This window comes from Corythoichthys intestinalis, chromosome 22, assembly GCF_030265065.1.
Source record: "Corythoichthys intestinalis isolate RoL2023-P3 chromosome 22, ASM3026506v1, whole genome shotgun sequence".
Classification (NCBI taxonomy): domain Eukaryota; kingdom Metazoa; phylum Chordata; class Actinopteri; order Syngnathiformes; family Syngnathidae; genus Corythoichthys; species Corythoichthys intestinalis.
Window position 1 is genome coordinate 28053321 of NC_080416.1, and position 27078 is coordinate 28080398.

Sequence of the window (27078 nt, forward strand, 5' to 3'; positions counted from 1 at the left end):
TTATTAGAAAATGGAAGACATATAAGATCAGTGATAATCTCCCTTTATCTGGGGCTCCATGCAAGATATCACCCCGTGGCGTCAAAATGATAACAAGAACGGTGAGCAAAAATCCCAGAACCACACGGGGGGACCTAGTGAATGACCTACAGAGAGCTGGGACCACAGTAACAAAGGCTACTATCAGTAACACAATGCGCCGCCAGGGACTCAAATCCTGCACTGCCAGACATGTCCCCCTGCTGAAGCCAGTACACGTCCAGGCCCGTCTGCGGTTCGCTAGAGAGCATTTGGATGATCTAGAAGAGGACTGGGAGAATGTGTTATCGTCAGATGAAACCAAAATAGAACTTTTTGGTAGAAACACAGGTTTTCGTGTTTGGAGGAGAAAGAATACTGAATTGCATCCGAAGAACACCATACCCACTGTGAAGCATGGGGGTGGACACCATACCCACTGTGAAGCATGGGGGTGGGAACATGCGTTGGGGCTGTTTTTCTGCAAAGGGACCAGGATGACTGATCTGAGTAAAGGAAAGAATGAATGGGGCTATGTATCGAGAGATTTTGAGTGAAAATCTAGTTCCATCAGCAAGGGCATTGAAGATGAGACGTGGCTGGGTCTTTCAGCATGACAGTGATCCCAAACACACAGCCAGGGCAACAAAGGAGTGGTTTCGTAAGAAGCATTTCAAGGTCCTAGAGAGGCTTAGCCAGTCTCCAGATCTCAAACCCATAGAAAATCTGTGGAGGGAGTTGAAAGTCCATGTTGCCCAACGACAGCCCTAAAACATCACTGCTCTAGAGGAGATCTGCATGGAGGAATGGGCCAAAATACCAGCAACAGTGTGTGAAAAGCTTCTGAAGAGTTACAGAAAACGTTTGGCCTCCCTTATTGCCAACAAAGGGTACATAAAGTATTGAGATGAACTTTGGGTATTGACCAAGTACTTATTTTCCACCATGATTTGCAAATAAATTCAAACAATGTGATTTTCAGTCCCCCCCCCCCCCCCCCCCCCACATTCTGTCTCTCATGGTTGAGGTTTACCCATGTTGACAAATACAGGCCTCTCTAATATTTTCAAGTGTGAGAACTTGCACAAATAGTGGTTGACTAAATACTTATTTGCCCCACTGTATAGGTAACACCTTATTTGACAGCGACGTATTAAGACTGTCATAAGACCGTCATATGTATATTAAATTAAATGTATATATATTATGACATAACACTATCATGGGCATTACTGAATGTTTATGACATGTCATTAAATGTCATCTTGCAAATTATGTCACTAACTCCATTTATGTCCAGCTTGGATCAATGAAACAACTGGAACAGTAACTGAAGAAATATTTAGCACAGAACATGAATTTTGATTATTATTTACATCTGTAGCACTGCAATGCAGGCTAAGAGGCACGTTGGACAACAACAGTGTTGACAGCATGTGGCAGCAGAGGTTGACTGTCTCCCTCAAGGGAGCACTGATGGCTAAATGAAGCCTCTTGAAGCAATGACAAAGCTTCATGGTGGTTCATTTGGTCTTAAAGTGTTACCGGTTAATATCTTTTGGTGTGAATATCCCATAATACAGTGAGGACAGCTGCGACCTATAGTCCAGGGCGACTTATCTATGAACAAATGCCATTTTCGTGCCAAATTTTGTGGGTGGCGGCTTATAGTCCGGTGGCGCCTTATAGTGCGAAAATTATGGTACTTTACGTTCACATAAGTATGCAGTCATTTAATATTAAAAGGAGTGTACCGTATTTTTCGGACAATACATGGCCATTTTTTTCATAGTTTGGCCGGTGGTGCAACTTATACTCTGGAGCGATTTATGTGTGAAATTAATAACACATTATTATATAATTATGTCATTTTCACACTGAACTGCAGGAGGGCGCTCAAGGGCTGTGTTTCCACATTGGCTGTAACTTATAAAACCAATTAAAACTATTCTATTCTTATTTTAAATTGCCTTTCATGATGACATGTGTGTTCGTGGTTTTATATTTTATTAAATAAATTTTCCCCCCAAAAACGAGACTTACACTCCGGTACAACTTATAAATGATATTTTCCTCTTCATTGCGCATTTTTTGGCTGGTGCGACTTATAGTCTAATTCGGTAGTAATGACTTTCTAACCGATAACCGATATTTCAGTGTTGTCTGATACCGATATCAAACCGATACCAATACAGTATATACGGTCATGTACTTAACATAAAATGAGCAAAAAGGTCCGCTATTAAATAAAAGGAATACAGTGATCCCTCGCTACTTCGCACTTCAAAGTTTGCGCCCACAGTCCATCGCAGATTTTTTACATTTAAAAACAGAAATAAAGACAGTTTTTTATTTAAAAGATATTAAGATACTGTATATGCATGTATATATGTACAAATCATTATTTTCTTTTAAAACATATATATATCATTTATTTGCAGTGCTTAAAAACCAATTATATAAATGTACATATAAGTTTTTTTTTTTTAATTCTTATTTTTATTTCCTTCCATTGCTGTAAAATCTGAATAAATACAATAAACTCACCATTTATGTAAATAAGCTCCGACTTTACTTCGCGGATTGTCGATTTTTTGTTGAGGGGGGCGGGGGAGTCCCATTAACTGTGAAAAATGAGGGATCACAGTAATTCACAGATGAATCACGTTTACACTAGTTACCCCAAAGCGACACTGGAGGGGCAACTAAGCATTACAATCATAAGACCAGATTCCAGACATTGCCAATGAGTGACAATTCCAATTCCCAAGATGCATTTTGATGGGCCTTTGCACAGATTTACATGTTCTATTACTTTTCTTAGTGACTACTTCTTTCTGGTAAGGCAGTCGTTTGATGTGATGAGTATATAATTCATTATTTATCATGTATTGTTCATTTTGTTTGTGCACCATGAATGCAAATGGTCTTTGCTCACTTAATTGCTATGCTAAATAGTGGCCTGCCTATGTAAAGGCTTGCATGTACTTGCTTACTTGTACTTGCAAATAATGTACTGCAAATCCAATGCCATTATTTACCAGTATAATTGAGATGCTTACTATCGAACAACTGTAATTAAAAGATTAATTAAAAAAAAAAAATCTAAAAGCGTGGTATTGGTAGAGAATCATTGGTGTTGGAATCGGCACCACGAGCCAGGGAGTGCTATTGGTGCAACACTACTGAAAAAGTCCATATTTGGTAAGAGCAATACAATACAACACAACTTAAAGAAAATTATTTTTGAAACACATTGTCTCCTGTCCCACCCACTGCAACTGAAAATGTCCAATCAGGAGTCAAGGATTAATAACATTAAAACTAAAGCCCAAAATTTAAAAAATACTCAGATTAATAACCACATTTTTCTATTAAGGGTGTAACGGTACATGTATTCGTATTGAACCGTTTCGGTACTTGGTGCCCGGTTCGGAACGGAGGCGTACCGAATGAGTTTCTGATGTAATGTAACCCTTACTTTTTGAGGCTGTGTGTCAATCAGGTTACAGTTTCTTTGTGTAGATTATATTTACTCTACTATAATGAGGACCAACACGGTAGGACAGTGAGAAACGTCAACGGCGTGACAACGTGGCCGCCGCGAGAACGCAATGAAACGCGGCCGTTAAAGTCAATCAGCCAATGCACACCAGTCGCAGTGCGGCCGCGTGTTAGACGCGTCCCAGAAGCGGCTCAACGCGATGCACGCGAAAAGAACGGCAGAGTTTATTATTTGATGCGAGACGCGGCCCTCCTGCGTCAATACTACTAGCTAGCCGACCGGGCAGACCGGAAGTCACTCGTGTAAAAATACAGTGGATCCGGTCGATTTTCAAACTAATATGCAATCGTAACCCACTTTTTGAGTCCATCAAATCTCTTGAGTGGTAGATCGGGGCACAGTTGACTTGTCTTTGTTGATTTACAGTTGTCTTCTCTGCGATAATAATAACCAACACGGCCCCATGTTCAATACAAAACCCTCCTACCACAACAAAACAAGTAGGAACTAATATTCACATAGGAACTAAAGTTATACAACATAAAATATACATTATAAAAGAATACTACATCACATTTGTGAAATATAAACACATAATAAAATAAATAATAGCCCATTTAAATAAAATAAATTGAAATGAGCTAAAACACCTGTAATTAAATAATAAGAATAATACACAAATCCTGCTTACACAATTAAATTTATTAATTTCTGTGTGGCGCTTTAACTTTGAGAAAATCCACCAATAAAGCTTTTGAAAACCGTTCATAAGAAAAAAAAAATCATTAAGGCATTTCATTTGTATAATAAATGTTAAAATCTTTGTCATTGGGATTGCTTTTCTCTTTAGCACAGGAGTTCTTTTTTCTTCTGTCTTTCAGAAAGAAAGCTGACCAATACGCAGGGTCTGAAAGGCAAATTGTTGTTGGATTATTTTATTATCTTTAAATACCCGCTACTTTTTGAGCAGATTTCTAGCTTTGTATAGGCTACTGTTCCTATTCTTAAAAGCACAAAAGTGTGTAATAAACAACTAGCACATTTATATTTTGCATTTTGTTTTCTTACTGTACCGAAAATGAACCGAACCGTGACCTCAAAACCGAGGTACGTACCGAACCGGGATTTTTGTGTACCGTTAGACCCCTATTTTCTATACAATTGTGCCAAATTTGAGAATGAAAAATTGCAGGATTCTTTGAGGTAGATTTGTGAACAAAGGCGGATAAAAATATATTTTTTGGACAACAAAGGTAGAAACCTAAACTGTCACTTTGAAGTAGGGCTGCAGCTATCGATTATTTAAGTAATGGATTATTCTATTGATTAGTTTGTTCGAATAATCGAGTAATTGGAATACAAAAATGTAATGCCTTGCAGAAGATTTTTTAGGAGATGTAAAAGGAAAGAAACAAGTGTTTATGCTTTCAATAATATTTATTTTGGCTTGCTAATATTAGATTAGATAAGCCTTTCAATAAAAAGCTTTTAATCCAAATACAAACTTAAATTCCTGAGTGTTTCTTCAAACTATGCCGAAGTGCACTTTCATTAAAAAAAATGAAATACCTGAGCTTAGACTCAAATTGTATGGAAAAAAAAAAAAAAAAAAAAAGAGGATCTAAGTACAACAAAAAAACAATTGTCTAACTTGCATAACAAAAGTCCGCTATCTTAAATGCTACAAAATGCTAAAGTTTAAAAAAAAAAATTTTTTTTTTACAAAGCTCTTAGCAAATCATTAAAACACATATTTCAACAAAAATATCTAAATATACTACGGCTGTCAAAATTATCGCGTTAACGGGCGGTAATTAATTTTTTAAATTAATCACGTTAAAGTATTTGACGCAATTAACGCACATGCCCCGCTCAAACAGATTAAAATGACAGCACAGTGAAATGTCATCTTGTTAATTGTGTTTTTCGGAGTTTTGTCGCCCTCTTCTGGCGCTTGAGTGCGACTGATTTTATAGGCTTCAGCACCCATGAGCATTGTGTAAGTAATTATTGACATCAACAATGGCGAGCGACTAGTTTATTTTTTGATTGAAAATTTTACAAATTTTATTAAAACGAAAACATTAAGAGGGGTTTTAATCTAAAATTTCTATAACGTATACTAACATTTATCATTTAAGAACTACAAGTCTTTCTATCCATGGATTGCTTTAACAGAATGTTAATAATGTTAATGCCATCTTGTTGATTTATTGTTATAATAAACAAATACAGTACTTATGTACCGTATGTTGAATGTATATATCCGTCTTGTGTCTTATCTTTCCATTCCAAAAATAATTTACAGAAAAATATGGCATATTTTAGAGATGGCTTGAATTGCGATTCATTACGATTAATTAATTTTTAAGCTGTAATTAACTCGATTATAAATGTTAATAGTTTGACAGCCCTGAATTAAATGCGAGTACTCACTTTTGTGATACACTGTATTTTTATTATTTCTTTCTTTTTTATTAATTAATTAAATTTTTTGGGGTATAAAAAGGGGCCTCAGTCGTCTTGTGGTGCACTGTATTTTTATTCTTTCTTTCTTTTTTACAAATGTTTTTTTTTTTTTTTGTATAAAAAGGGGCCTCAGTCATCTTGTGGTGCTCATAAATTCAGCGCCATTAAAATGTCAACACATGACAAGGAGTCAAACTTACTGCTTGTGATCCAATCAAGCATTGATGGGGTGATGTGGGTTGTGGGGGTGTCTCGCCTCGCGTCCAGTGTCATTCCCTTTTGATGTGACGTCCAGCCATCGCTTCATAACGAGCTCTCGGCAGACACTTTTAATTAGAAAAGGGAGGGGGGTTTCAGGGCTCTCATCTGGTTTGTGTTTCCGAGTGTAGACGGTCTGTAAAGCAACACTCGCAGTCAGCACTGTCACCCTAAACCAAAATGTCGGATGGTCGTCCCGTGAGCGACACTCGCTCTGTTTTGACTTATAAAACACACTATGAAGAAGGAAAAAGTCTCTTTTCACACCAGAACGGATGTCAAGTGCACTCAATGAGAGCCAGCTGTGAGTTACTATTAGAAGTCCAATCATGTGGCTCTTTCTGCTGTGAATTTATATTAGTTTATTAGTATACCTTGTCGTTGTGCATATGTGCCAGAAATTTATACCACTTCGACCTACATAACAGCAGCTCAGTACCAATACGCCTTTGTACGCTCCATCTCGCCGCAAATCAGAGCAGCAACGCCTCCGTGGGGGCCACTATGGAGACGCCGCATTCCGCTCTTTTGTCTCTTCCTTTTTTATATCTCACCTTGTCGTTGGGAATTCCTTTGCAGCCTTTTCGTGGTTGTTAAGTGCCGCCCCCACTCCAGTCAAATGCAGACAATAGGCCACTTGAACTTTGAACCTTAATCTCATGTCGGGATCCTCCTCCGCCATTGTCCCACTGTAGACTAAAGAAGGGTCACCCGTTGCATCTGTACGCCATTTTGTTTGTCCAGTATGAGACACACACACACACACGAAGGCCACCCAGGAAAGGTGGCGTTGGGCCCATTTGTCTACTGACCCTCTTTTAACCCCGAGAGAGGCATGAAAAGGTCTGTTCATGCAGACAAGCTTTAGTTACTGTAAATTCAAGTGCTGCTCACAAGGCGTCCCTCAGGGGTCAATTCTGGATCCTCTTGTTTTCGCTTCTGTGAAACAATCCAAGCCATTGATTCAAACAAGTTTAAGTAATGAACATGATTTAAATTTAAGTTTTGCAAATTAAAACTAAACTTAACATGCTGAATACAAAATTGCAGTAAGTAATTTTCTAGTATGCCAAGTTTTGTCCTCAAATCTTACCTACTTACTGTTGTTACTACTTGCACATAGCTAGTCTAGTCATATGCAGTGGCGGATGATGCACTCACTTTTTTTTTTTAAATAACCTGTCCTGTTCAGCTGTTTGACACAGAGAATGGAAGTCTAAGTGCCCGGATAGTCTGAACAGTTTTAATGTTTCACATTGAGAGTCTGACATACTCCCATTGTGATCATTCAAAATACCTTTTTATTATGACAAAACAGAGAACAGGAAGGGATTATAGGGGGACAGAAGAAAAGAAACACAAGAGAAGAAAGAAAAGAAACACATACACAAACAACAACAAGAAATACATTGAACATCTAGACCAGGGGTGTCCAAACTTTTTGCAAAGGGGGCCAGATTTGGTGTGGTAAAAATGCGGGGGGCCGACTTTGGCTGATGTCCTTTACGTAGAACAATATATTTAAGCAAATTTTAGCAAGCATTCTGTGTGTCACATTTACTTACTTACTTACTACTTACTATAATTTTTTAAAATTAATAATTTCCACAATCTCGCAACTAGCTTTTGTGGCGTTCTCTTTCGACTCTCTGGCTCTTGCAAAATACTGCTGCTGTGAAATTAAACTAGCTTCAAGTTGCTTCAATTTCCCTCTGCGTATCTTCCCTGTAATCTTGTCGTACATGTCAGCGTGTCTTGTTTGGTAATATCGCCTCACATTGCTCTAAAAACAGCAACTGTCTCTTTGCAAATGAGGCAGACACAAATGTTGCGTATTTTAGTGATAAAAATAGTCCAATTTCCACCTACTGTATCCTTGAAGCGTTGGCCGTCGCAGTCAACTTTCTTTTTTTTGCTGTCGATTGCCGCCATTTTAGAAAATTGGAAGTCAAAGGTCACACGGGGTTATGTTGCTCAGAGTAGTGCTGCCTTTTAGTGGGTAAATGAGGAGCAGCATTTAGTGTGTAAGCTACTTAATTTTCTGGTAGCAGTACTGCTGACCAGACGTTATTGATCTTATGACAGAGGCTGGGGGCCGGATGAAATTTGACCACGGGCCGCATTTGGCCCCCGGGCCGCACTTTGGACATGCCTGATCTAGACTAATTACTAATATGCTGGTGCCATCGTCATCGAGATGTATTTCTGGTTTATACCATGTGGGGGCCTATTGGCCAGTGAAAGAGGGGGACGGGGGTGGGGGTGTCTATAAGCCAGTACTTCTCAAATAGTGGGGCGCGCCCCCCTGGGGGGGCGCAGAGCGATGCCAGGGGGGGCGCATGTGTCCTCGGGGAACATGCTTTTTTTTTTTTTTTTTGCCGTACTGGAATAACGTGTACTTGCACATCCACTCAGTGGGTGGCAGTGGCGCTCTCATTTACAGAGTGCGTTCAGTATTTTTGAACTAAGGAAGAGCACTCAGCACACAGAAAACAGATATGAAGAGCAGTGCGCCGCCGCCATTTTCGAAAGCCGTTTTCCGACCGGACTCACTCACGCAGCGACCCACGGTCTTGTCGGGTTCTCACGTCGCCGCCCGAGAAGTGCCATTTTCGGCTTGGAATCGTCACGTCGACCGCCCTCACCTACGGTTCTACCTCGGCCGCCGAGAATGCGCTTTTTTCGTGCCGTTTGCCTTTTAGCTTTGACTTTTAATACAGTGTGTGATGAGGAAAGACCACTGTTTACTGTGTCCAAAAATATTTATAGCGGACAGCCAGAAGCCAAATCAATTAAGACGCCACTTAAAGACATTCGACCCCAATCTCATTGATAAGCCGCTTGATTGTTTTTCAGCGAAAACGTGCCGAATATTGCCAACAATCGTCCTGCTTTGTCAGTGGTATATCAGTAAACCAGTGAGCATTGATCACATGCTCATTGCAAAATAACTCCACACCATTGCAAAGGAGGTAATACGGAGTGTGAGCAGCAAAAATAAAAACTGTCCTTCTGTCCAAGGACACTCTTTTTTTTCTTTTATTCACTTTTGTTTTTTTCGGTCAAATTTTTTGGCATATTGTCCTCATGAGTGAATGTTTCTAATCAATTCGAATTTGTTATTATTTACTGATTTTATTACATTTTATTTTTCTGTATCAAATGGTCAAAAATGTACCTTGAGTGTATTTTTACAGTTTGAACGTTGACTTTTTTTTTTTTTTTAATTCAGGCCAAATTGACGCTCGTCAAGTCTTCTCTGTTACAAACAAAACAACGTTAATAAAGTTATACTTTATTATAAGTTGATCTATGTTACTTTTTTTCTTTATTAGAAAAAAAGGACACAGTGTTAGGCAGATGCGTATTTATGATAGTAATTTTATAGACAAATGATTCTATTTACAGTGGCGGCAGATAGTTTGGGGGGGGCGCGAAACATTTACGTCTTGCTTGGGGGGGGCGTAACAGAAAATAATTGAGAAGCACTGCTATAAGCTAAGTGATTGAAAGGGATATAGTGTACACAAATCAGTTCTGTGATATAGAACCCAGTAATCGTGTGAATCTCTTATGAGTGTAAGCCCGTTGGCGACCAACCCTACGCCGTCCCATCGCCAATCCCGGCACCAGGACCCCCAACCCGAGCATGCCCTACCACATCCAGCAGCACGCGAGCCCCACCGGGCGCGCGACAGCCACGCAGACGGGCGGAGAAGCGCCAGGGAGGGCGGGCGGGGGGATTGGCGGGCCAATCGCAGCCCAGCAAAACAGCCATCCCCCCCCCCGGCATCCAGGGTGGTCCCCCGGGCCACCCGCGCACCCATCAACCGGCCTTCAGGGATGGCAGGAGGGGACGCACCATATAACCCTCCCGCCCACCCGGGCCACGAGCCACAGCCGCAGCCCCCCAACCGGCACGGCACGCCACGGGACCCCCAGCGGCCCACCAAGCCCAAAGCAGGGCAGGGTCCCCCGCCGGTGCAGGCAACACCCCGCTGATACACTGGCGCCCAGCCAGCGACCCGCGACAGAGCACAGGGCGGATGTCCAGCCAGAGAAGAGAGGGGAAGGCGGAGGCAGGAGAACGCCAAGGAACTGCCACGGGGCGATGCAAGATCGGAGCCCCGACCCCCGACCCCACTCCCGCGGCCGGCAGCCCAGGCAGAGGGGATGCACTCACTTTTTAACTGAAGTAAAAGTAATAGATACAGGGGCAAAAAATACTTAGGTAAAAATACAAATACCGTATTGGCCCGAATATAAGACGGCCCTGATTATAAGACGACCCCCTCTTTTTCAAGACTCAAGTTTGACAAAAGACTTTTTGAACACCAAATTAATTTTTATACAGAAAATAATTACAGTTCATCTGAAACAAATGATTATAACAATATATCTGAGAGAAAAAGCTTGTTATTTTGCCTCATTCAAATCTTAATATCTGAACATTTTTAAATATGTAAACTCAAGTGCAATCACATTCATAAATGAATGGCTTCTGGTTTTTGAAATGTAAATAAACCAATCTATTGTGATAAAACAACAAAATTGCAATAACTGCATTGACCATCAAAGTGAAGTCTAACTGTAGTCTTGAAACAAATCTGAATAAGGAAAAACATTGCAATAAAACAATGCAAACTGGTTAAACGAGAGTAGCTGAGATCTGTCATGACAGAACATCGCTTCAATGATATCTGGAGCCATCTAGCGTCGTGAATGGGTATAACGTCTAGACCGCGAATATAAGAAAGACCCCCACTTTTTCAGTCTTATTTCAATGCAAAAAACACCGTCATATATTCGGGCCAATACGGTGACGAAAAGAAAAAAAAAAAACTCAAGTAAATGTACAAAAGTACTTGCTTTAAAATTTACTTTAGTAAAAAGTAAAAGTATTTTCTCCTGATGCAGAAGTGTGATCTATATATATTTTATATTTTAACTATAAATATACTGTATTATATAACTGTGCAGAATGGAAAAAAGTAATAAAAATAACTGCACTGTAACCAGAAGCTAAACAAGCAAAAAAAAAAAACTCCAGAACTTATCTTACTGGCAGATTGCTAGCAACTATCAGGTGCGCTGCTCTCACTGTTGATTTTTACTGTTCAATGTCTTGTTCACCTTCCTAATCTTGCTTGTATTCGTGTTGCTGCCTCTAGTGCTCAATTACGACGTAACCCAAATTTCCGCATGAATCGGAATTAACCCTTTAAGTCTCCCTAAATCTTAAAATAACTATTAAAGAAGTATTGTACAGTGGTACCTCTACATACGAAGTTAATTCGTTCCAGGACCTTGTTTGTAAGTTGAATGGTCGTATGTCAAGTGGGATTTTCCCATAAGAATACATTATAATTCCATTAATTTTTCCATAGACAGAAAACCTACACTAAATCCTTAATAAATAATGCTTGTACGCTTCCAAATGGCAGTTACACATAGCAAAACAAATAAATTATAAATAAAAATTGGAATAATATAATAATATCAATAGAGATGTTCCGATCGATCGGGATGCTGATCGATCGGGACATCTGATCACGTCATTTTCAAAGTATCGGAATTGGCAAAAAAATATCGGACATGCCTTTTTTTAATATATATATATTTTATAATTGAATCGTTTTCTAATTGTATTTAACGTTACAGACATAATGTATTACACTCTTTCAGAGTCTTTAGTTTAAGCTTAAGGTAGGGTTATCAAATTTATCGCGTTAACAGCGAGAATTAATATTATTTACATTTATCACGTTACAATATTTAACGCAATTAGCGCATGCGCCGCACGACCCACTCACGCATTGTCACATTCAATCTATATTGGCGCCGTTTTACCCATACTCCATATAGAGCTAAAGGGCAGCGTAAAATGAGTAGAGTGAATTCTGGCAGCCTTTGGAGCCTTTTTTTAATTGGTTAAAGCCTTACAATCCCCTTCCCAATGATTGGAATAATCGTGGGAAGCAATGTGGGGAAGAAAGGTAGTAGTTGGTCTTTTTCTTTAAACTCTATGTTATTTCCCACCGCAGAGAAGATATATCAGTTGGTACCACGACGCACAGTCACATTTGGGCAGAAGTTAAATGGCTACAGTATCATTTACTGAAAGCTCAACAAATACACTAGATGGCAATATTTAGTCACAATATACAAAGTCACATGTATCCTTTAAGAATTACAAGTCTTTCTATCCGTGGATGCCTCTCACAGAAAGAATGTTAATAATGTAAATGCCATCTTGAGGATTTATTGTCATAATAAACAAATACAGTACTTATGTACTGTATGTTGAATGTATATTTTCGTTCGAGTTTTATTCATTTTTTTCTTAATGCATTGCCAAAATGTATATGATCGGCAAAAATTATCGGGAATGATTGGAATTGAATCGGGAGCAAAAAAAAAGCAATCGGATCGGGAAATATCGAGATCGGCAGATACTCAAACTAAAACAATCGGGATCGGATCGGGAGCAAAAAAAACATGATCGGAACAACCCTAAATATTAATAATGATAATAATTCGTTTAATAATGTAACGAATCGGGTTCTAATGTGGAGAATGTGTTTTGCGTGGTGTTCTTGAATGCACCACGTGGCTGACTTGACAGAGTGAGAGATGACTTTTTAATTTCACTTTGTTCAGCTGCGGCGGACAGTTGGCATGTTGTGTTACAAAAGTTCTGAAATAAATGATCAAAAACCTGATTAAGCTGTCAATTTTTTTGGCAATGTTACCACAATAATAATTGTCACCATAACTTGTAAAGACTGGTGAACGAAGGTCGGAGGAGGAGCGTCGAGATCGGTGACATTCTACGGCCATATTGTCGAGCCAGTTCACGGACGGCACACCAGGCTCATTATTTTATCATTTCCATCTGCATTTCAATGGTAAGCCTGACCTTTTTTCCATGTTGCACCACCTGCACTAACAACAAAATCCGCCGCGCGTCCGTCTTGCAGGAAACTGCGGCGCTGTCATAAATCGGCGTATTTCAAGCATGTCGTTGGATGTAGAAACAAATGGCAAGTCAAATTTTACGTCGGATGCCGAAAAGATCGTGTGTCGAAGCTATCGTATGTCGAGTTACCTCTGTACATGGGTTGCTCCCTCTAGTGCTCTATAATGGTATAGTTGCACAGGGCTTTTTTTTGCATGCAGGCATGAAAACGAAACTATCAATTCACAATGAAGAAAAAAACCAAACAAACAAAAGTAATATTTAATGCTGGCGACAACTTAAAAAGTAGTGGAGTAAAAAGTACAGATACTGTACGTGCTGTAAAATGTAGTAAAGTAAAAAGTACCACTTCATAATTGTACTCAAGTAAAGTACAGATACACAAAAATGTACTTAAGTACAATAACGAAGTATTTTTATTTCGTTACATTGTACCACTTGTTGTATCCTATCTAAAAACATAATAGTGCTAAATACATTAGTCATTACCGTAATTCTTGGTGAAGGAATTCGGCCCCCCCGGCCAAACAGCGACAGCCGAACGAAATGGGTGTTTCGCTGGCACTGCTCCCAAGAGGCGGCCGGAAGGGCTAAGATTCCGCGTGTTCACTCCCGTGTTAACCCTTTGTACTGACTCCATGTTCCAAAAGTTTGAAGAAGACTCACCGAAAACAGGTTGACAATTTATTTGTCGACAATGGTCAAAAACAGACGACGGACAGACCCTGCTGGATCCAGGGTCGGCAAAACAAGGCTACATAGAAATGTTCCCCAGCAGCTATCGTGTTATTTAAATGTTCAGTTCTTTTTGAAAGCTGCGGTGAAGTGGGCTGACCCGAAGGCGTGGCTGGGTGTTGTCTTGGGATCATCCCTCTGTGGCAGGACAGGTTCATGCCTCAGCCTTCGTGGCTAGGACGTGGTTGCCACAGCGACCGATGCAGGTTTTGACGTCCAAGGCGCCCGCGCTATCAACTTGTTATCCTGGTTGGGCGAGGGTGTTTCTCCGATGTTACTTGTTTTGGGACAGAGCGCCCTGCTGTTTGTCCTGGAGTGCCCGGAAGAACTGATTGCAAGAGTTGGTGCATCAATCTTGCTCATAACACGTTGGGCTTCTGTGATAAGATGGCGTTGTATATCTTTTATGCCCTCTATTCTGCTTCTTTTCATTAAACTATGGTGTAAGTGCTATTTATTTTACATTAGGTGTGTTAGAGTAATACAAACAGTCCTACAGTAAATATGAGAAATGATGCTGTTCCCTGATTGATTATATTAAGTGTGTTAGAGTAATGCAAACAGTTGTATGGTGTGTGCGAGAAAAGTAACTATTCCCTTCATTGGACTATAAGGCACACCTGACTATGAGCCGCCACCCTCCAAATTTGGCACAAAAACAGCATTTGTTAATGGATAAGCAGCACTAGACTATAAGCTGCAGCTGTCCTCACTGTTTTATGGGATATTATCACCAAAAGATATTAACTGGTAACACTTTAGTTGACAGTGGCATCATAAGACTCATAAAAGTCGCAGCTTAGTTTAGAGACATCTAATTGTAAGCATAGCTGCTGTGCTAAGCTGTGACCAGCCCTTGTACAAAGGCAGTGCTTCAAGAAGCTTCAGTTGGCCATCACTGCTCCCTTGGAGGAGACAGTCAACCTCTTCTGTCTCCTGCTGTAAACACTGTTGTTGTCCAAAATGTTTCCTAGCATGCATTGCAGCGCTACATATGGACATAACAATCAAAATTCATGTTCCGTGCTAATTATTTCTTCAGTTACTGTTCCAGTTGTTTCATTAATTGCTAGTTGAGGTATTTGGTAACACTTTATAAGACAGTGGTGCCATAAGACTGTCATAAGACACTCATAATTATGGCATGACCCTGCCATGAGCAGATGTCATTTTGTGTCATTAGGCAAATTTTCTCACTTTTGCATGGATGTAAAGATCCAGGCTGGACATAAATGGAGTTTGTGATATAATTTCTGTCATAAGCATTCATTAATGCCCATGATAGTGACTTCTTCTTTTCCTTTCGGCTTGTCATGTCATAATTATGACTGTCTTATGACAGTCTTATAATGCTGCTGTCAAATAAAGTGTTACCTATTAACCCAATAAATCAACAAATAAGCTGCACTGGACTATAAACCACAGGATTCAAAATTAGGTAAAAAAGTAGCGACTCATAGTCCGAAAATTACGGTTTTAGATATTGTGTAACTCCAAAAATCTGATCTCCATATGTGTGGTCATGGACTTCACATATTCAATATTTTTCAATAATTTATAATTAATTTAATTTTTGCACCATGAATGCAAATGGTCTGCTCACATAACAAATCCCAAGCATCTTAGTTTGGAGACATCTAATTGTCAAAAGGCATAATTGCTGTGCTAAACTGTGACCAGTCCTTATACAAAGGCAGACGGCTTCTACATTCTATTTGAGGGCAACATGCATATTGGCCCAAAACCGATAATGAAAAAGCCATGTCGATATTATTCGATATCATTTTTAAAATGCTTTTATCTTCCGATTTTATCGGCTACCCAAAATATCATACAACTCTACTTTCTTGTATATTTGCATTGTACGTCAATATATACTGTATATAAATATATATTTTAATTAGGGCTGTCAAAATTATCACGTTAACGGGCGGTAATTAATTTTTTAAATTAATCACGTTAAAATATTTGACGCAATGAACGCACATGCCCCGCTCAAACAGATTAAAATGACAGCACAGTGTAATGTCCACTTGTTACTTGTGTTTTTTGTTTTTGTCGCCCTCTGCTGGCGCTTGGGTGTGACTGATTTTACGGGTTTCAGCACCATGAGCAATGTGTAATTATTGACATCAACAATGGCGAGCTACTAGTTTATTTTTTGATTGAAAATTTTACAAATTTTATTAAAACGAAAACATTAAGAGGGGTTTTAATATAAAATTTCTATAACTTGTACTAACATTTATCTTTTAAGAACTACAAGTCTTTCTATCCATGCGTCGCTTTAACAGAATGTTAATGTTCATGCCATCTTGTTGACTTATTGTTATAATAAACAAATACAGTATTTATGTACAGTATGTTGAATGTATATATCCGTCTTGTGTCTTATCTTTCCATTCCAGCAGTAATTTACAGAAAAATATAGCATATTTTATAGATGGTTTGAATTGCGATTAATTAATTTTTAAGCTGTGATTAACTTGATTAAAAAATTTAATCGTTTGACAGCCCTAATTTTAATTAAACAAGCACATACGTGCAGAATAGAAAAGAATTGAATCTTTATTGTCATTTTTTTCATACATATACGTGTATGCATATATGTTATTTTATATAAAACAAATCAGTTTTGGATCCCGCACCAAAAATGAGTTTAAACAGCTGTCAGACATAATTCAACAAAAACACTGTTCCCTAATAATTATTGAGAAATGATTGAGATCAATTTAGATTAAACTTTGTAAATAAACCATTGCAACATTGACATATTTGTATATACTGTACTTTAATTTTCCTTCTGGATACTGTACCTTACAAATCATTTCATTTGAACATAATTATTTTTTTAAACAACTTTAAGACAATGCTAGGGTGTGAAAAAAATCAATCATATACAACATTCAGTAAATGTAATACAAAAACCTTTAACCACAATTGATCTGACAGCATGTGTGACAAAAGAAAAAAAAACATCCAGTATGCAATTTGTGACAGCAATAACTTAAAAAACATAAAATGATCATCATTTGCGCTTGAAATACTTGCTTTTAAACATCAGTGCATCAGAAAAGTACAACAAAGATTGTGAACAGATGTTGAAATATTCTCACATTTGCACTTGAACTGTAAATATTGCTATATTTTATTGGCTGCAGACCTTCAAAATTACAATAAAGTTGGTTCAACAACTCATTGTCCATTGATTAATGTGATTAAAAGCTTAAAAAAATTAATATGTTTTGTATTTCAAATGAAGAGCTCAGTAATAAATTAACAATATAATAATGTGTAAGTGCGTTTTGGGGAAATATGAGAGTGCCGCTGCTAGGTGCTGGTGTTGTTGTGCCCCAGATAGTATGTGGTGCGCACTCGAAAGTTTCTGTTGCTCACCAGAAACAATGTGTGACTTAATGGTGATGATCTGCAAATAATGCAGTGATATCTTTATATAGTGGTATGAAAAAGTATCTGGACCTAATGAAATTTTTCATATTTCTGCATAAAATCAACATCAAATGTGATCTGATCTTTGTCAAAATCACACAGATGAAAATACAGTGTTTACTTTAACTAAAACCACCCAAACTTTGATAGGTTTTCATATTTTAATGAGAATAGCATGCAAACAATGACAGAAGGGGGGAAAATAACTAAGTGAACCCTCTGCCTAAGGCGACTAAAGAGCAATTGAAACCAATTTTTACCAAACATTTTAAGTCAGGTGTGTGCCCAATCACTGATGAGTGGTCTAAAGCTGCCCTGCCCACTATAAAACACACACCTGACACGAAATGTCTTGATGAGAAGAATTTTCCGATGTGCATCATGGCTCAGTCAAAAGACCTGTCTGAAGACCTGCAATCAAGGATTGTTGATTTGTATAAAGCTGGGAAAGGATACAAAACCATCTCTAAAAGTCTGTACGTTCATCAATCGACAGTCAGAGAAGTTGTCGACAAATGGAGAGAATTTGGCACTGTTGCTTTTCTCCCAAGGAGTGGCCATCCACCAAAGATGACACCAAGAGCGCATTCAGCACAGAATACTCAGAGAGGTAAAAAAAGAACCCTAGAGTGTCTGCTAAAGACTTACAGAAATCACTGGTACAGTCCAATATCTATGTGCACACATCAAATATATGTAAAACTATGGCCAAGAATGGTGTTCATAGAATGACTGCACGGAGGAAGCCACTGCTGTCTGAAAAAACATTGTTGCTCGTTTAATGTTCGCAAAAAGTCACTTGGACACTCCACAAAAGGTTTGGCAAAATATTTTGTGGACTGATGAAACCGAAGTTGAATGGTTTGGGAGTAACACAAAAAGTCATGTGTGGAGGAAAAATAGAACAGCTCACCAACACCAACACCTCATCCCCACCGTGAAGTATAGTGTAGGGAGCATCATGATTTGGGGCTGTTTTGCTGCCTTAAGGCCTGGACAACTTGCAATCATTAATGGAAAATTGAATTCAAAAGTTTATCAGGATGTTTTGCAGGAAAACCTGAGGCCGTCTGTCAGACAGTTGAAGCTAAAAAGAGGATGGATGCTGCAACAAGACAATGATCCAAAACACAGAAATAAATCAACTTCAAAATGGTTTCAGAAGAACAAAATATACGTTCTGGAGTGGCCAAGTCAAAGTCCAGGCTTGAACCCCATTGAGATGCTGTGGCATGACCTATAAACAGCGATTCATGCCAGACATCCCAGGAATCTGACTGAACTACAGCTGTTTTGCTGCCTCAGGGCCTGGATAACTTAAAATCATTAATGGAAGATTGAATTCAAACGTTTATCAGGATGTTTTGCAGGAAAACCTGAGGCCCTCTGTCAGACAGTTGAAGCTAAAAAGAGGATGGATGCTGCAACAAGACAATGATCAAAAACTCAAAAATATATCAACTTCAGAATGATTTCAGAAGAACAAAATACACGTTCTGGAGTGGCCAAGTCTAAGTCCAGACTTGAACCTCATTGAGATGCTGTTGCATGACCTAAAGACAGTGATTCATGCCAGACATCCCAGGAATCTGACTGAACTACAGCAGTTTTGTAGGGAAGAATGGCCCAAGATCGATGTGCCAGACTGATCTGCAGTTACAGGAAGCATGTGGTTGAAGTTATTGCTACCAAAGGGGGGGCCACAAAATATTAAATGTGATGGTTCACTTACTTATTTCCCCCCCTTCAATCATTGTTTGCATACTATCCCCGTTAAAATATGAAAATCTGTAAATGATTAGTTGGTTTTAGTTAAGCAGATAGTGTTTTTTCATCTGTGTGATTTTGAAAAAGTTCAGATAACATTTGATGGGGATTTAATGCTGATTCCAAAAGGTTCAGATACTTTTTCATGACACTGTAACATTATAGTTGAGTTCAAGATTGAAGTTAAGCTCAACTAAATCATCTATTATATTCTTTCGAATGCCGAAACTGCTGGTGTCCGATGCGCGCCTGCAGTTCGTGGCCTATAAAAGGAACTGGTACGCATGAAAGGGTGAAAATGGCCTTTTTTTGCTGTCAGTCAAAGCACACCCGCACAATAATTTTCTTGTGTAATCAATGTCTAAACACTGAAAATGTACTGGTATTTTACTTCACTGTTTTAGATTGCACCTTTCCGGAGGAACGTTCTACCTGCACCCGCACGCCTCGACCACCATGTCCTCATACTGCTTGTAGACTACGTTGTTGCCCGAGTCGATGTAAAGGATGCTGATGGGGCTGAGCTTGGCCGGGGCGCAGCAACTAGGCGGCATGTGTCCCGGGTTCATGGAGTTCATCAGGGTCTGGATGATAGCGTGGTTGGTGGGTTCCAGGTGCGAGCGTAGCGGGAAGTCGCACACGCCCTCGCAGTGGAACGCCTCGTAGTCCAGCGGGGCGATGATCCAGTCGTCCCAGCCCAGCTCGCGGAAGTTCACACGCAGCGTTTTCTTGCCGCATCTAGACCTGGATCTCCTACCGTGACGCTTCTTGGCCGCCGTCCGCCTGCTGCGGTTGTGCTCTCTGGCTCTGCCGAGCCAGCGTCGGCCCGCATGCCTCTCGCCAAAAAGCGTCTGCCGCCGCTTGGATCTGGTAAAAACCACCAGGATGGCCTTTTTCAGCTGAGGCCTGGCGTGCCGGTGGAGGCCCAGTAGGTTCAAGTCCAGCTCCTTCTCAGATATGTCCGACTGGGCCGTGAGCTCCAAGCAGAAACGCTTACCGCCGCTTTCCCGCCTCTTCCACTCTTTGAACGGCTCCCACACATCCAGGACTTCCCATCTGGGCCTGTACAAATCCTGCAGGTCCAAGGTTTTGGAGTCCAGCGGCCGTCGGTCCTGGCAGGAAAGCAGCTGGAGCTCCACCGGTTCTGACGGGCTTATGTTCCTGGATACTCTGGTGTAAATTCTCAGCTCAGCTCCCAGAACCTCAGATTTTTCCGAGAGGGTTGACACGTCGAAGATGTAACGCTGCCTCCTGAGAGGTGAAAGCGGGAACTCGTCTGGAGAGGGGGGGACAAGCGTGATCAACAAAAGCATGCATATGGATGATTGACATTTACAGTATATTCTATGAAATCAAATATACTGTACAAAGAACTAATCAGACAAGATTTTTAAGATCAGAGTTGCACATACTGCACCTTGACTATACACTGTAAATACTAAGGTATAACTTAATTAAATATGATAAGTGAACCAAACTCAATTTTGATCAACCTGTTGTGAACACTATTATTTTAATAAGTACCGTATTTTTCGGACTATAAGGCGCAGTTTTTTTCATAGTTTGGCTGGGGATGCGACTTATACAGGGACACCAGAGACAAAATTGTAGACCTGCACCAGGCTGGGAAGACTGAATCTGCAATAGGTAAAACGCTAGGTGTAAAGAAATCAACTGTGGGAGCAATTATTAGAAAATGGAAGACATACAAGACCACTGATAATCTCCCTCGATCTGGGGCTCCATGCAAGATCTCACCCCGTGGTGTCAAAATGATAACAAGAACAGTGAGCAAAAATCCCAGAACCACACGGGTGGACCTAGTGAATGACCTACAGAGAGCTGGGACCACAGTAACAAAGGCTACTATCAGTAACACAATGCGCCGCCATGGACTCAAAACCTGCACTACCAGGCGTGTCCTCCTGCTGGAGCCAGTACACGTCCAGGCCCGTCTGCGGTTCGCTAGAGAGCATTTGGATGATCCAGAAGAGGACTGGGAGAATGTGTTATGGTCAGATGAAACCAAAATAGAACTTTTTGGGAGAAACACAGGTTCTTATGCTTGGAGGAGAAAGAATACTGAATTGCATCTGAAAAACACCATACCCACTGTGAAGCATGGGGGTGGAAACATCATGCTTTGGGGCTGTTTTTCTGCAAGGGGACCAGGACGACTGATCTGTGTAAAGGAAAGAATGAATGGGGCCATGTATCCAGATATTTTGAGTAAAAATCTCCTTCCATCAGCAAGGGCATTGAAGATGAGACGTGGCTGGGTCTTTCAGCATGACAATGATCCCAAACACACAGCCAGGGCAACAAAGGAGAGGTTTCATAAGAAGCATTTCAAGGTCCTGGAGTGGCCTAGCCAGTCTCCAGATCTCAACCCCATAGAAAATCTGTGGAGGGAGTTGAAAGTCCGTGTTGCCCAACGACAGCCCCAAAACATCACTGCTCTAGAAGAGATCTGCATGGAAGAATGGGCCAAAATATCAGCAACAGTGTGTGAAAAGCTTGTAAAGAGTTACAGAAAATGTTTGGCCTCCGTTATTACCAACAAAGGGTACATAATAAAGTAGTGAGATGAACTTTTGGTATTGACCAAATACTTATTTTCCACCATGATTTGCAAATAAATTCTTTAAAAATCAAACAATGTGATTTTCAGTTTTTTTTTTTCCTCCTCACATTCTGTCTCTCATGGTTGAGGTTTACCCATGTTGACAATTACAGGCCTCTCCAATGTTTTCAAGTAGGAGAACTTGCACAATTAGTGGTTGACTAAATACTTATTTGCCCCACTGTATCTCAGTTAAGTCACATAAAAAAAAAAAAATAAAAAAAAAATTGTACTCAGTGTTCTTTGGGCGTTGTTTCAGACACGCGTAGATCTGCCTCGTCTATTTCACGGTTTTCTGACACCAAAACATTCCCGCACACGTGCACAGTGAACTGCGCCGTCAACCAGAGCTCTCTTCAGCACCTTTACTTACTTTACTTACTCCACATCTATTTCGTAAGTAAATATTTTACTCTTTTATGAACTGTCGCGTTGGCAATGCAACAGTTTATAAAAGAGTAAAATATTGTAGCGACAGTTATGTGTTCCGCCGCAACGGATGATGGGTCGTTGTGGCAATCACGGCTCTCAGTTGTGATTGCTGTTGTTATATGATGTGTATTCTGTTCAATAAAGTGTGTTGTTTCTTGTGGTCGTGCAGTGTATGGGGCACAAGAACAGCAAGTGTTAAAAACAAAAGCCAGTCTCTGTTATACTTCCCCTCCTTTGCTTGAAACAATGTTTACCTAACATATCTACATGAAGTAAGTGAAGGTGTTGAAGAGAACTCTGGTTGTAATATATGAGGTTCTATGTATTACTGATTGTTTATTTCATAACAAGCATTAACAAAACATTCAGCAGTGTGTCAAGACTAGGGTTGGGCACCAAGCATCGATGGGATCCGGGACTAACACTCCGATTGTCCCGGAACCGTTCGAATTTTTAAAATTTCAATTCCATTTTTCGATGCCCTGACCACCGATCAGAAATAAATAGCTGCTGAACACCATGAAAAAGAAGCCACAGGAAGGTTGTGTTTGTGCATTGTAACTTGATTTCAAACATGGATACAATATGGCGGCGCTCAAAAGTTTAGCTTAACTTCACAAAGAAAAATGACCAGTCAGCCCAGTGCAACATTTGAAACACAGCTATATCATGCAAAGGTGGCTGCATGACCAATATGATTAAACACTTCCGGCACATGAAATACAAGTGCCGAGTAGTGCATAGCTGAGTGCCCTGTATTTGACACGCTGCGCCGGTCCTCTAATCAGTCAGAACCACCTAAGTAAAACAATAAATTACATTTGTCTTCTGTTGCCCCCGCGACCCGACCCCGGATTATATCGAGACGTACAGAAATTAATATGAACTATGCATTTGTTTTTACCCTGCCTAGTAAAAGAATTGGAATCGAGAACCGTTTGGAACCGGAATCGAAACGTGGATTCGGAATCGGAACTGTTCAAATTCAAATGATGCCCAACCCTAGTCAAGACCCAATGTCTTATGTCTTAAAGGCATAGTTGAACGTTTTAAAATAGTTTGATTCCCCTGAAATAATCCTACTGAGTGTCCTCCCTTCATTGGGGGGGTCATTACTGTTCAAAAATTGTTATTAATTAAATTAGGATGTGCTGTTTATATTGATTATTATTATATTATTTCAGGTAAAAAATAAAATGAAACTGAAGTTCACCTGCATATGATGAAAGAGCAGTACTAAAATAAGGTATCACTTCAGTACTTGAAGCTCACAATAAAGAAGTTACTGTAATCTAATTCATTCGAGTTATTTTGAGTACTGCAAATTCAAACAATTTACTACAATCCAATTATTGAAGTTAGAGTCCTTAAAAACTTGAAATAATTAAGTAATTTGCATCTAATTAAGGCAAGTAACATAAATAGTAACATTTTCTAAGGCAGCAAGTTTCCATCTTTTAAAAGTCAATTTCTCATATTTTACAGTGTATGGTCCTCAAAACTTTAAAATATGAAATTATATTCCACAATAAAAGCATAATAGCCAAATGTATGTTTTTGTGCCTTTATACAGAAAACAACAAACTGTGAATCAAATGAAAAATGCTAGAAAGGAAAGTATAAAACACACAAAAAAAAAAATGTTTCAGCAAAAAGATCACAATGACCACCAATTAAAAACCAATGACAAAAAAAACCCCCATTTGATTTAGATAGGTTTTAAAAAACTCAAGCAGCAAAAAAATAGAGCAAGAAACAACGAAATGTATGTTTGTATGTAAACTAACTAACTAACTAACTCATTACAAGAACTAAAGCATAAACAACACTCACAAAAACAAAATCAAACAAAAAAAAAAAAAAAACTGTCCTCCCCCACCAAAATCTCTATAAAAAAAACTACACAAAATTACAATGATTCACGCAAAATAAGAATACTGTAATGAATTGCTACATTAAAAAAAAAAAAAAAAAAAAAAAAAAAAAGAGAAACAAAAAAACAAACAAACAAAAACAACGCTTTTTGTGTCATTTTTACACATATACTAAAAACTTGATGCTCTACCTTGCCCGTGGTCCACAAAACTGGCGATGGTATTGGCCGCCTTGGACGATCTGAAGAAGCTCGCGTTGAGTCCCAGCTTCTCGGCCGTGGAGAACGTCTTGTAGATGGACATCATGTAGTAATGAGGCTCCACACGGAGCTGCTTAAGGTACCGGGTCGCCTCCACCTGCTCGGCCGCCTGCTCGAACGCCTTACCCGCGGGCGAGACGACGTGGGGCCGGCAGGGCGGCATTCGCCACGCGAACACCAGAGCCCCGCACAGAGCGGCCACGAGAGAGACGTCCATGGGGGCCCTCGTCAGGGGAGAAGGGGGCCCACGCGCGCACACTCTCAACTCGGCGTCCACGCAAAGTGCGCGCAGTGCGTGAAGACGAGGCAAAGTTAAAGTGTTGCACCGTGCCCACCTCCGAGTCAATTCTTAATTAAATCCCAGGATTTTAAAAGCGAATAGTGCACAAATTGCCACGGAACTATACTGTCCTCTAGTGGAGCGGGGAAAAAACGCACGCAAAAACCAGGGTAGAACTTCCTTCAGGACCACGGATAGAGCCACTCAGACGTCCATTTTAAAGGGGAAGTTCGGAATTTTTGACATCAGGCTTAAAGTGCCTGTGACAGCAAGGGTGTAGGTTTGCATAAGGACGGTGGGGACATAACACCACCAACTTTTAGGGATGCTCAAATTGTCCCCACCAACCTTTAAAGTGCGTACGACAGGAGAAAAAAAAAAGTCTTAAATAGGATTATTATGTGAATTAGAATCGTATTTTGAGACGATTCAACTATATACAACAATTTAGCAAAGCGCAGATGACGAGAAATTTGTCTTTTAATCTGCCGGTTAGCCACGCCTACCATTATAGGGCTTTAGCGTCCCAAACAGGTGGATGACGGAGTCACGATTTCATCTGATTTAGTATGCAGCCCACTGAGGGGGAATTATTCACAACGAAGAAAACACGATGAAGAGAGCCGCAAAATGTCATTGTTTCAGTCTCTCTACTCCAATATTTATACAAGATATATTTTATTATCCAAGTATTTTTCCCCAATAGGGAATGGGACGTACTACGTCATCCTCCATGCTGGCAATATGATTCACTTCCGGGCCGGCAGAGTCAATGCGGATTGTAACGTGTGGTAGTAAGCTAACTCTTTCGGTGTTTTAGAAAGAAAATATGGGTGCTTATTATTGTGTTACCGGGTGCAACAGCTTCTCCTACGACTAAAAAAAGGGCGAGGAAAACTGGACTTACTTTTCACCGTTTTCCTGCATGGAGGACCAAATATCAGATCACGAAGGCACGACGGATGGCTGGGGCGCAGCGGTTCGTTGGAAAAGCATTTCTCTTGATCATATTTCTGCTGGAATGAGAGTGTATTCCCCTCATCTCTACTCTTGTAAGTTGAACGATTTATCCGTTTTGGTTTCAATACGTTTTTTTTTTTTTTTACTGTTGTGTAAATCTGCCTCGGTAGCAATGCTAACCTTCTCCTCCTCCTCACCTACCTGTTGTGTTACTAGGAAAACCTGCATATGAAATGCTGACAACACATCCCGATTGGTCACCGTATCTCTTCTTGGGTTATTCTGAGGTCAAGCGCACCACATCGGAGCGTTATGAGAGGTTGGAAAGGCGAAGAGTGCACGCTGAAACTTCGGTTTGCTCTGCTCTTACAAACACGATCCCAAGTGTTGTTGTGAAAAGTCAATAAAATATGAATACCAAAAGATGACTTGAACAACTTCTTGACAAACTGTAACTGCTTGTTGTTTACTTCAGGTCTTCATAATAAACAGGTGTAATAATTACAAAGTCAGGTGACTTAATTTTGTTATTCTATTTGGAATATGCATTGACAATTTTTGGACAGTGTTGTAGACAAGAACTGGGACTGATAAGTTGCAATAGATTTATTTCAAGTAATGCAATTTCTCCAATACGATATTTGAATTGAGTTTAAAATCTTTAAATTAGTGCAAACAAGGCCCACCCTCTGACGGTGGCAGCAAATATTATATAATTATAAGTAATACACAAATACAAGATCACAATAAACGTGTCTTTGTCAAAGCAGTTTAAAACACTATTTACTGGCCTTGGGTAAATTGCCAGACAGGATAAATATGTGCTTTAAAGTTCTTGCATTTCCATTTTAAGTATTGCAAGTACTAGTCTCCAACACAGTATTTGAACTGACAGTTTAAAATCCTTTTAGTACAAAATGGCCCACACTCTGGCAGGGGGCAGCAAATATTATAATACATTATAAAAAGCTATATACTATATAAATACAAGATCACAACAAAACCTGTATTTTTCAAAGCAGTTAAAAAACATCCAGAGGCCTTAGGTAAATAAAGGTGTATAAATATGTACTTTACAGTTCTTGCATTTCTATTTTAGGTATTGCAACTTTTCCAACACTATTTGAATTGACAGTCTACATAAGAGCAAATAAGAATATTATAATTTAAAAATAATAATAGAATATATAAATTCAACATTACAATGAAACGTGTCTTTGTCAAAGCGGTTAAAAAAAAAAAAAAAAACGTCACTGGCCATAGTTAAATAGCCAGGCAGAATAAATATGTGCATTAAAGTTCTTGCATTTTCACAAGTTAAAAGCCCGCAGTTCATCGACGAGAAGGGCAGACCCAGATGGCGTCTGCTGCAGGGGCTTGTTTGAGTCCGACACAGGACAAATGGAACCACTCCATTGAACAAATTTTCTTTGTCAAATGATCCAAGAAGAGAGATGGTGACCAATCG

At 39.7% G+C, this 27078-nt stretch overlaps 1 protein-coding gene across 1 annotated transcript; it reads right to left on the minus strand.

Annotated features, from left to right (window-relative positions):
• Positions 1 to 19591: 19591 nt before the first annotated feature.
• Positions 19592 to 24537, minus strand: gdf6b (growth differentiation factor 6b). Its single transcript, XM_057828288.1, has 2 exons — positions 24302 to 24537; positions 19592 to 20457 (listed from the first exon to the last, which is right to left on the minus strand). Exons 1-2 carry the CDS (start codon positions 24531 to 24533, stop codon positions 19610 to 19612), a joined length of 1080 nt encoding a protein of 359 aa, XP_057684271.1. The 5' UTR covers positions 24534 to 24537; the 3' UTR covers positions 19592 to 19609.
• Between the last annotated feature and the right edge of the window lie 2541 nt (positions 24538 to 27078).

Excerpts from the sequence above, each read along its gene's own strand:
- gdf6b (XM_057828288.1), bottom strand. The coding sequence starts at position 24,533 with ATGCCGCCCTGCCGGCCCCACGTCGTCTCGCCCGCGGGTAAGGCGTTC. Across the intron at positions 20,458-24,301 it reads TTTTGTGGACCACGGGCAAG|ACGAGTTCCCGCTTTCACCT; the intron begins GTAGAGCATCAA and ends CCCCCTCTCCAG.